The sequence below is a fragment of the Genypterus blacodes genome, unplaced genomic scaffold (assembly GCF_046128005.1).
Source record: "Genypterus blacodes isolate CSIRO-AG114 ecotype Tasmania unplaced genomic scaffold, CSIRO-AGI_Gbla_v1 ptg000154l_1, whole genome shotgun sequence".
NCBI classification, from domain to species: domain Eukaryota; kingdom Metazoa; phylum Chordata; class Actinopteri; order Ophidiiformes; family Ophidiidae; genus Genypterus; species Genypterus blacodes.
In genome coordinates, this window is record NW_027466956.1 from 912,552 (window position 1) to 925,000 (window position 12,449).

Below are 12,449 nucleotides of genomic sequence, written 5' to 3' on the forward strand. Positions count from 1 at the left end.
GTACTTGCAAGGGCTTCCTTGCAAGGGCTTCCTTGCAAGTACAGCAGACTCTCAACCCATGCAGATGTAAAACACGGTTGACTGTGGACACAGACACCTGTGTTCCAACAGCTTCTAATTTATTGCAGAACTGCTTTTTGGTGGTTCATTGTTGACTCTTGATCATCATGACACATTTCTCTCAGCAGCAGGTGATAGCTTGCATTTTCTTTCTGATCATGGCAGGGACACAACTGTGCCATGCACAGTCCTTTGACTTTTCAAGTCCATGTGCAAGTCCATGTCAGCAAACCAACAGATTTACATTTTATAGGGCTCTGACATCTGACAGTGCCCCTCCTGTTCCTCCTCACACAAAGGAGCAGATACTGGTCCTGTTGCTGGCTTGATACCCTTCTACAGCCCTGTCCAGAACTCCTTGTGTAATGGGCACTTTCCTGGTATCTCCTCCATGCTCTTGAGACTGTACTGTATCCCCTTTCACAAGTTTTTGGTAAATTGTTGTATAATTGGCTGCTAATATCAGTGGGCGTGTCTCATTATTCACAAAGTGCATGAGCTAATTCGTGTCCCATTCATTCAACAATTCAGCACGATTACCAAGATGGCGCCGCATGTACATCTCAAGGTTCAATGTCTGACTAGTTTTAGCAAATTAGTGCTTATTTACCTAGTTTTCTCCTATGTGTTCACTCCATTCAGCAGGCGAACCATTCATACAGCAGACACTGTCACTTCTGGATATTTACTACCAAAGTAACAACGTAGTTTTGGACTATCCATTCAACTTTAACAAGCTCCTTCCGGAGTTGGTAAAGCCACCAAAGAGTCAAGGAGTTATTCATCCGACCGGAAGTTCTCGGCACCGGAGTTCGAGACTGTTAACAAAGACGGGGGAATACCCAGTGTTGTGCTGATCTGGAGTATTATTAAGTGCAGACCCTTCTACCTTCCACGTGAGTTTACCTGCATTGTTGCTGCTGCGGTTTATGTCTCTCTGGATGCTAATGCTGTAGTTGCCATGAAAGAACTTCATGCTGCCATTAACAAACCGCAGACCATGCATCCGAATGAGAAATGCATGGTCTAGAGAGAATTGCTGAGAAAAAGAAGACAGCTAGTTATTAGTGGCCCTAATTCTGCACAGTCTGTTGAAGACAGTGTCAAAAGCTCATGGTTTGCCTCTTATGCAGATGTAATATTATTGAGAACCTTTAAATTCACAGTAACACAACCATACCTACAACAAAAAACAGACTGCACCCCAGATAATATACCATAGGCACTCAGATGGTAGATTAGCTGTTTGTTAACAAGCTTTTTAAAAAACCTTGATATAACTAATACCAAGATGGAGATGGGCCTGTGACTGTTTGGGGCAGCCTGATCACCACCTTCAAACTGAGGAAGCATAGTTGCATCTTTCCAATGTGATGGGATGTTGGCAGTATGGAAGGAGAGCTAAAAGAGGTCTGTTCAGGGAGCTGCAGTGGGATGCTGATAAAAAGGCAGCAAGCTCATCAGGTCCAGATGCTTTTCAAGAGTCCAGAGAGGTCAATTCCTGCAAAACCTCCTCTTCTGAAATGGTCCACTATTTGCGTCACAAAGTTTTACTTGTACATGTCCTTATCTGCAAATACTTAAAATTTAATCAATCAACCTAATGGTGACACCAACAACAATTAAATTTGTCAATTTTGGAACGAGACCTGGTAGAATCACATATTTATTAGTCATGGTGGTTGAGGGAAGGGTGGCCATGGTCTAGTTGATATATATTGTTAAATTGCATCACTGAGAAACAGAATCTAGATTGATGGACTCTGGCCCTGGCAGTTGTATGTACTATGAGTGTCTTCCAGTCATTTTTGTCAACCTGCTTTACTACATAAATATAATTCACCTTAAAAAGTCACATTGTTGCCTTTGTCTTTACTGCTTTAAATTTGTGATCAGACAGCAATAATATAATGAAAAATCCTTTTTCATTTATATTGGCACTGCTGGTTGAAGATTTAGAGATAATATGATTGGATGGAGAGAAGATAGTGATTAATGACCACACCCTTTTGGTTTGTATTTACTTACACGCAGGTTTTGTACTGAGGTAAAAGTGACCTACACCCCCACTGCCCCGTGTGGTTATTAAAAGTGTGTGCTGTGTCATTCATAAGCAAATCAATATGTGAAGTATATGGATGCACTTAGTGTTACTGTATTGGGACTTTTACCTCCTTCAGGCACCCCATAAAGTTGTTGCTGACTGGAGAGCCAGGCAAGTCAGCTGTGCTCGGGCTGCCTCCCACATAGAAGAAATCATCCGAGCCCAGCATTGTGTAGTCCTCCTGGGTGTAACCCGTGGTGGTCAAAATCCCATCCACTGATATTGTCACCTGTCAATGGGAAGTACATGGTTAAGACTTGATCACATGATCTGCCTGGATTGTAAGGAAAGGAAGTAGACTACAGTGCAACAGAAGATGTTGAGTTTCTAAAGTCGACTGGACAGGACAGGACTGGGAAGGTGTATTTATGATGCCATGGATGATCAGACAGAAAGGATAAAGATAATCTAGCATCCAAATACTGTCTTGATCTTTAATGCAGCCTAGTGGAATTGTTCATGGGACTTGGCCTGTTCAGATTAGTCTGATATCAGTAAACAGTAGGTACTAAACAGGAGGCTACTTTGATCGATCTGCATAACTTTTTTTTGACACACACACAGTTAGATAATTATAATGTTGCTGCTCACACAGTTTACCTTTTTAATCACACACATCAGCACCAACAATAATGATTAACTGTATCAATTAACAGTTCATAGAGTCAGACAAAGTTAAATGATGAACATTGGCAGAGCAAACTGTTAATAATAATAATATGAACTTCAAAATTATCAATATGATGTCCACCTGCCTGTCGCTAAGAGCTTATTCATAAAGTTTAATTAAATCAATAACTCCTTCATCGAAGCTAATCAGACAAACTGATGTTGTGGAAGTCCCAATTACTCATTTAGTTTTTTTGGTAGAAATATTGTTGCACTGAAAATTGGCATTGTCACCATAAGCTAAGCTCACCTCCACATGTTGATTTGTTTGAAAGTCACTATTAAAAAAAGATGCTAGCGCTGCATTTGACCCCATTGACCACTACATTCTATTCCAGAGACTAGAATGTATAATTGGCATTAGATGAACTGTATTAAACTGGTTAAGGTTGTATTTGTCAGATCATTTTCTGTTTGTCCATGTTGGGGAGGCAGTGGCTGAGTCCATAGGGACCAGAGGGTAGCCGGTTTGAGCCCTGTATGGAGTCCTTAGGGGACTTGGCTTGGGAACCAGAAGGTAGCCGATGGGAGTCCCCCCTGTGGACTGGCAGCCAAACAGTTGCCAAAAAGCGCTGGGTGCCGGCTACAGTCTGCCTACCGGCTGCCTGCCACGGGACTCCTGCCAGATGTCCTGGAATTTTTTCCTATGTAACTCAGACAAAACTGAGGTTATTGTGCTTGGCCCCAAACACCTCAGAAACACATTATCTAATGAGATAGGCATCGTGGATGACATTGCCTTGGCCTCCAGTTCCACAGTTAAGAATGTAAAAGTCTTGTTTGATCAGGATTTGTCATTTAACTCCTACAACACATAAAACCCACATACAATGAATTTCAAAGATGGCATTCTTTCACTTCATGATGTTACAGAATGATACAGAAAATCAATGGCCGGATTATTGTCATTCATTATTATCAGGCTGCCTTAATAAGTCTCTATCTCTCTTATAAGACTCTCCAGCTGGTCCAGACTGCAGCTGCAAGTGTTGACAAAAACTAGGGAAACGAGATCATATTCCTCCCATTTTTGCTTTGCTTAACTTGCTTCCAGTAAAGTCCAGAATAGAATTTAAAATCCTCCTGCTTACTTTGAAAGTTTGTAATGGGCACGCTCCATCTTACCTTACAGAGCTATAGCACCATATTACCCCAGAACACTGCCCTCCCAGAATGTAGGTTTACGTGTGGTTCCTAGTATCTCCAAAAGGAGAATGGGAGGCAGAGCCTTTAGTTATCAGGCTCCTCTCTTGTGGAACCGTATTACAGATTCGGTCAAGGGGGTAGACTTCAAACTTCACTTTTGGGTAAACTTATAGTTAGGCCGGCCGGGCTTGCCTTGGACCAGCTCCTAGTTATGAGCTAGCTATAAGCCTAGACTGCTGGGGGACTTCCCATGATGCACAGAGCTCCTTCCCCCCCCCCCCCCCCCCTTCCCCTCTCTATCTGTGCATATCCATGTCATTGCATCATTCATTCATATCACTAACTTGACTTCTTTCCCAGTTTGATGTGCTCTTCTTCTTATGCCTGTCCTGTAGAGATGAAGACCCTGTCCTACAATTCGTATTATTATAATCAGTCATATTTACTTTACTATTATCTAGCGACCATCTAGCGATCCACCCGAAAAGTTGATCGCCAGATGGCCTTTAGCTACAGTGACAAACATCAGTAAGAATAGTAAATTATAATAATGATAATAATTCATTTGATTTGTAATGAACTTTCATCACACCTAAAGCACTAGTCCAAACAAAGTGGTGGATTCACTGCTTGAGTTTCTGTTGTTTTGTAAATGACTGAAAACATTTTGCCAACATTATGGAAATCCTCAGTCAGTCTTACAACACATGGCATGACACACGCAAAGAAAAGATGGCACAGGCCACACACTGAAAAAATATGAAGAAGGGAGCAGAGCATAGAGTGTCCCTGTGGCAGTGAGTTGAGCAGCGCACAGTGTTGTATTTATGATCTATTGCTACATTTACTTTAGTAAAGCTTTGAGATACTTAATCCACCACTCCAGTACTGTTGGTTAGGTCACTTAATATTTGAAGATTATTGGATGACACTGTGGGTGGGAGATATGATGTGTGGTTAGTTTTCATGGGTTTTCAACAGTGAGCTTCAACAAAGAAAATGATGTATGGTTTTTTATTGACCTTCATGTAGAAAGCCATGAAGATTCAAAGATGGACCATTTTTGCTCGAGTAAAATATTGAACTGTCCTTTTCAACTTGATCTTCATTTATATTGTAGATTTCAATATGTCAATTCAATTCAAGACTTAGTCTTGTAATGCAATGACACATTTTCCTGTGTTTGAGAGGGTGAATGAAGGTTACATCCATCTGAGTCTCTGATTTTGGCAACAGGAAACCACTGTCAGAGCTACAGCAGCTTTACCCTGAGAAGCAGAGATGATGGATGACTAGAAAAGAGACAAAGGTGGAGAAGTAAAGTTCAAGAGGAGAATAGATGCAGTGGGAATAGACGAACAAAGGACAGACATGATATCTACAAAGTACAGTACCCATTTAGTACATTTTCAGAATGGTGCATTTAAGTCAAAAAAGGAGAGGAGTCCACAGCAAACCAAAAGAGGACAATATGAATGATATCTACCAGACAGTGGAGTGTGTTTACCAGAGCGTATCCAATGTCTGATTGCTTTGTTGAAAATAAAGTTGAGTAAGGAAGAGACAAATGCTTTAAGAGTGAGTAAATTAAGTGAGGGTGTTAATGTATAAAATAATGATACATTTCTTTAGTCATGAGTTTCTAAAAGTAAAGGGGAAACTGAACTGAAACTGGCAAAGTTTATGATTGTGACAAAAAGGGTCTGTTGGTGGATCTTGCAGAAAGATTTTAACTAATAATGCTTATAAATTAGACATGAGTGTAGATTAATCAACTCAAAGTCAAATTTCCTGCCAAAGGGAGACACCTACAGGATTTTTTTCTACACTTCATTTCTCAAATAGAATAGAGGTCTTAGTATATGAAGTCAGTTAAGTCCCATCGATAATATCAATGAATTAACATGTACAGAAATGGTTCCATGATTCCATGATGTGGACAAATCTGTATTTCAGACGATTATCCATCAGAAGACTGACAGATTACATCATTAACCATCCCCTTGTTGTGATGTGGAGGTAGGCAGAGGGAAGGAAAAACATGGCATTGACCTTGGCCAACAATGACACATGCAGTGACAGATGAACATATAGGAGAGTGCCAACTGGAAAATTGCTGTGGCTCTAGTTTAAATCTCACATTCTTTAAAACTTTGACTCTTTTTTTTTTTTTTCAGGAAAATGGTAAAATGCTTAATTGAACATTGGGGGTTTTGTCATGTGAGAGATGTAACTTCACTGCATTAATCATATTTCATTTCCATGTGCTTGGATACGTTTAAATGACTAAGAATGAAACAATGGCAAAATACTGTTAGTATGAGACCACATGACATGTATCCATGAAGCACCTCAGTCTCAACAGCCGCAAACATTTTTTGTTGTAGTGTTTTTCTTTGGATGGAATTTTTTTTGAAGTTAAAGGGGGCCACATGAACCAGAATTATCTTTAAACTTCCCTTTAACTTTTCAACACTTGAGCATATTTAGCAGTGGTGTTAGCACCTTAATAAATACATCCTGAACCACCAAGCTAGCCACAGTGTTGTAACAGCTATTATTCTGGTACTTTACCTGCCGGAGGTTGCGAGTCACTTTGACGTCGTGCCAGGAGTTGTCATTGAACTTTCCATTAACTGGCTCTACGATGGCTTCAAAGGCTCCAGAGCCCAAGTTGATCACCAGGGAAACAGCACCATCCTTCAGTGCAAGGTTAACGTAATCGGCTGACTTGCCAGTGTGAAGGATAAGGCCGTTGCGTTGCCATGTCTTGAAAGAGAGTGTGATCTCGTCGCTGCTGCTCTGAATTGGGTTCTGGGAAAGGTCGTAGCAGAAGTATTCTGAGCCACGGAATGTGGCCACGTTTTCCTCCCTCGCTGTAACAAGAAAAATCAACAGAAGAAAGCTGTTGGTAAGTGATTGTCCACTCATCACCTTACTCGTCAGCTCACTGATAATCTGAACCATCAACCACTGATGATCATCTGATCATCTGACTGATGACAATGTATCAAATCAAGGCACTTTTGCACACTCATCATCTAACTTGTTTGTCCTGTCATTTTATCATTGAAAATGTTAACAAAATACTGCAGCTCTAATGTTGAACCCGTTATGACAAACAGAAATTGAGTCATGCTGACAATGTTTTACAATCTTTAATCTTTTACACATGGTTTTGTTTCCAAAACACAACACAACTTAATATAACGCCAAGTGTATCATCACTGATACAGGAGTTTCTGAGACCTCTACGTTATCCAAATGACGAGCACTTTCCCTGAAAAACCTTTTGCATGGAATGTGTTAGTGTCTTCTGCCATCTTGTAGATTTTCCAGGCACTGCAGGCAGTAAAATGACCTAAAAGCCAAATCCAAAATGGCTATCGTCACGGAGCAGCTCTGACAGTTTTTGGTAGGGACATCTTTGCTAATATTAAATAAGTTACGGTCACAATAACTTCTATATTGTTACTGATATTTCAATATGAATATTTACTGTATTGAAGCAACTTATAATCAGTTTATATTTCGTAGCTGATTTCAAAAAAAGATTGTGTTGAAAATGTGTGTTTCATAAGTGATACTGCAGGTCTTAGCGTACAGTACAGTATACAGTGTACAGTAAAAAACTGATTGAACACATTGCAAGATAGAGAAATCCATTTTGTGAAAAAAGGATTGCATTGGTCATTCCCCAACATGGGAAACCCTTAAGAGATGCAAGCACTGCACACGCACTCATTTCTCACATGTATACTGTGGGAGATGAAAAGTAGCAAAATAGTGCAATAGTGCAAATATTGCAAAATAGAGAGCTTGTAAATGGGCTCTTGTTTAAGAAAATTTAAAAAAAATCATTTTATATATCAAAATGTTCCAATAATAATACATACCGGTATTTGTTTTTGTTTAAAAAAGCAAAAATATTTTGTTCACTGATTTTCCATAAACGCCTACCGAATATGATATGATACAAAAGAAAAATCATTCTTTGTAAATAATTTTCAAATATTTTAATTTTGTATTTTGTAAAAAGGTGCAATAAACACTTTAATTTCAAAAAAATTGAATTTTCAGACCATTATTTGATGAGTCAGGCTTTACAGGGTGTTAACATGCTTATTGTCAATATTTAGAATATACTCTAAATATTGCATGTTGCAGAATAGGTGCAATGTTTGGTAACATGTCTGCATATACTGTACGTACTGACAGCATCTATGTTTGAAGGTTTTGGATCATTGTCCTAATTTAAGGTTTTAGATTTTCAATTTCTTACGTTATTATAGCTTATTTTAGTTTTCTTATTAAGTCAAGTTAAGTTAATTTTATTTGGATAGCCTAATATCACATACAATGTCTCAAAGGGCTTTACAGGTCCACAACATCAGGAAAATTCCCGACTCTGCCCAGAACACTCTAGGAAGACAAGAAAAAACTCCAGGGAAAAACATAAGGAAAAAAATAGGAAACCTCTCCACGATGACCGGGTGTGCAAAAGGAACTTCCCGTGGGATTATACAAAGGCACAATAAAGCATGAAGAGCAGTAAAGACAAACAGCCATTCATTGGAAAATAACATGCAAGACAGAGATGAGGGATAGAAAGAGAGAGAGACAGGCAGAGAGAGAGAGAGAGAGAGAGAGAGCGATATAAGCACAATACTGTGCAGTCATATTGGTGAGGGTGAGCTGCGGTTCATGGGATAGTTAGGGGAGCAGTCGAGGTATTCGGGTAAGCTGATGGTGTTGCAGGGGGGGTAAGCAGATGGCAGAGGGATCCGCAGAGACACACCCGGCGTGTGTGTGACGAGAAGCTGTCTACATTTGAGACAGCTCAGGAGCCAAGGTGCAGGAAAATAGCTGACGTGGGGACCCCACACTCAAGGGTGTGGAGCGCATAAGCCATAGAAGTGGTCAGTTGAGTCACAAGATATAATATTAAGGGCTTGAAGAAGGATAGAGAGTCGTCTCACTACACTCACACTATCACTGACTGAGAGTGGACATAGTCTATCTAAGTCTTGAACTAAACCTGGGTGGGCTAATCACTCTCCTGCTAAAAGGAGACTGTTTCCTGTTCATTGGTGAGTTAGCAATTATCAAAGTATACTGAGAAGAGGTGCGTCTTTAGACGGGATTTAAAAATTTCAAGAGAGTGATGGGTGTAGCAAGTGTATTCCAGAGAAAAGAAGTGTGGAACAAAATGTTCTACTTCCAAAAGTCTTCGTCTTGAACTGTAGGATAATTACACCTGTATACCTGCCTGCTCAGATCGAAAGGTTCATGCGGACATGTGATTGGCAATAAAGTCAGAAAGATACACTGGAGCCAGGCCATGTAGTAGTCTTATAGGTAAGAAGTAATACCTTAAAATCAGCCTTGGCACTCACAGGAAGCCAGTGTAGCGACGCTAGAACTGGCGTAATGTGCTCAAATTTACAAGGTTTAGTCAGGAGTCTTGCTGCAGTGTTTTGAATAAGCTGCAGTTTTTTCAGAACCGGGTCTAGAGTAGACTTTTTCAAAAGAGGTTAAATAACAGCTGTTTTAAAAGATTAGGCACAACCCCATGGAGAGTGATTTATTCATAATATTAAGCAGAGAGGTCCCTAGTACCGGGCATAGATCCTTTTGGACATCTAATTTTAGTAGGAAGTGAATCAAGCAAGCAGGTAGTGGGCTTGGAGGAGGAAACTTACTTAAAGAAAGTGGCCAATGAAACTGTCTCAAAAAGACTAAGGGCAGAGGCTTCCTCATAGTTGCAACATCTGAAAGTGCTCTCCTAGTGGGAGTAGAGTTGCCAAGTACTGCTTTTACATTGTCAACCTTGTTCATAAAAATCCATTAAGTCGTTTAGTACAAACTCAAAGCTGATTGTGGCTACAGGTTTGTTTGAAAGCTGTGCCACTGTCAAATTAGAATTTGGGATTAGTCTAATTATCATTAGTCAATTTTGAGTAATAGGCACTTCAAGCAGAAAGAAGTGCTTGTTTATAACTAGCTATCAGGCAGGTCGAAAAAACTTCAGGCTTGGTCAGACCCCACTTCCATTCTTGCCGTCTGCAAGCCTGCTTAAGTGAATGGATGTCACTTGTGAACCATGGAGCCAATGTGTCCCACTTGTGAGACCTTCACTTTAGAGGAGCCAAATGAGACCTTGTTAAGATTTAGAGAATTTAGAGGTTGTGGTAGTTTCTCAGCAAGCTGACAAATGGTGCTAGGACCTATAATACGGCTGAGATAAGCATTTGACTAGCTTTAGATGAATAGCTCCATTGTGTCAAATTACAAATTGACCAAACCAAATGGCCTTATCATCAGTCCTCAATTATCTATAATCAGAATCATGATCATTGTCATTGATCATGTAAAAAATAATAGTGATTGATGCTAAGATGAATGGAAAGAGAGAATGCATTTTCACAAGAGTTTAACAGAGAGGGCAGATAACATCTAAAAACATCAAAGGCCTTCTGTTGTTTCCTGTCAAATAGGTAACAGGGTTACAGTGTTTGAACTTGTGATCTGACAGAGAAATACATGGAAGGAGGGAAGCAAAGAAATGGCTAATACAGTGAAATAGCATTGAGGATAAGAGATTTGTAACTAACTGACAGTGTCTTTAGAAGAGAGTTGGAGAGAGTAGACTTTCCTTAGATCTGGTCACAATATATCTTCGACTGGGGAAAAAAGCAAAATGGCTGCAAGTCTGTAACACAGACACCTCAGGAAAGACCTTATCCCACACAGTCAGCAGCTCCATGATCAGCCTTGACGTGATCACCACTACTCCTACTACTGTACCACACTGCTACTACTGTCCCAGACTACCGCACTACACAAAAATAAAGTACTTAAGTGCTATAGTGCAACAGTACAATAAACACATATAACAAAGGAGTAACATTTAATTCAAAAGGGAAATGTCCACTGCAAACATCAAACGTCACAGGGTGAATGGCATAGAGTATGTCTTATTGTCTCATCTGTGTTACATTATACACTTACTAACCTGCATGTCGGTAGGTCAAATTAAGAAATTGCACTCTAAAGCATTGTTTAAACTAATACAGCAAAGACAAAACACATACTCCACAAAGGTTTGTCACAGTGGAACTGGCTTGATTGGGTTAGATGTGGATCAGGGCTATGACTGGATTGGTCTGAAACCCATCACACCCTAGGCAGCTCGACATTTCAGTGATGATCTCTAATGAAGTAAAAAGACAGCAGAGCACACAGCAACCAGGCTCCCCTCTTGAAGAACCATCTCTTAGATTCGTTCAGGGGGCAGACACCCTCTCTACGAATAAGAGTAGGCTTACAACTTTCCTTTTTGATAAAGCTTATAGTAAGGGCCGGCCAGGCTCACCTTGGACCAGCCCCTAGTTATGCTGCTATAGGCCTAGACTGCTGGGGGACTTCCCATGATGCACTGAGCTCCTCTTTCTTATTCCCTTCTCTATCTGTACATATCCATGTCATTCAATTACCACTGAACTCCACTAACTCTACTTCTCCCCCAGAGTTTTCTGTGTTCTCCTGTCTCACAGGTTGCTGTGGAAGCCTGTCCTGTAGAGATGAAGACTCTGTCCTGCTATAAGTATTAATATCATTAGTTTTAGTTTTATTTATTTATATTTATTATTATTTATTTATTTTTGAAATTTATATCATTTTATTTTAATTTTTTTTGTTTCTGTGCTTCTCCGTCTCTCTCTCCCCTTCTTTATATAAATGTATATTTTTTTTGTGCACATTGAACCTGAGCTGGTACAATTGAAGCAGTTTCCTCGAGTCCCTGCCAAGGTGCCCCTGAGCAAGGCACCGAACCCTCAATTGCTCCCCCCTCTGCGAAGGGTGGTAACGTAATGTAAGTCGCTTTGGATAAAAGCGTCTGCCAAATGCTCGTAATGTAATGTAATATGGGCAGTTATACACATAGTACTTCTGCACTGTATGAAGTGAGTAGTGTTTTACACAAAATCACAGCCTACATTTTCCACTGTGATTTCCCATGCCTAGCATACCAAAAACTCCCAGAATTGCATCCACGGATGGGTGCAATTGTGTTGTATCTTTTTTTTGTTGCAGAGCTAAGTTACTTTGCATGGTATTTAACACTACAAAAAAGGTCCACTTTGCAGTTCTGGGCTTCTGTTGAAATGCTTAAAAAATCAGTTATGTTATGTTATGTCCTCTTATTGTTGTCCTTAACAAAGGGGGACAAAATTATGTTTGATTGCAACTTGATTATGGCGATCTCATGTACAGCTGTGTCTCGTCCATTAGTGTGGACGGGGACACGATGCCATTTATGCCAAACACTTTGGAAAGAAACTTAGACTTAGAGTCTGAGAGAGAGGCGCCTTATATTTGCCATTCTCTGTAATTATTCTTGAGTATCATACAATTTCAGGCTTCAATCAATATTACCAAACTGGCTTTGCTGTACTGTGCTGTAGTA

The 12,449-nt window shown here is 40.0% G+C and overlaps 1 protein-coding gene across 1 annotated transcript in view; it reads right to left on the minus strand.

Annotated features, from left to right (window-relative positions):
• nrxn3a (neurexin 3a) overlaps positions 1-12,449 on the minus strand; it is a 187,108-nt gene that overhangs the window by 130,219 nt on the left and 44,440 nt on the right. The window contains 2 exon segments of the mRNA XM_076166051.1: positions 2,232-2,393; positions 6,554-6,855. Coding sequence (XP_076022166.1) covers positions 2,232-2,393; positions 6,554-6,855 — 464 coding nt within the window.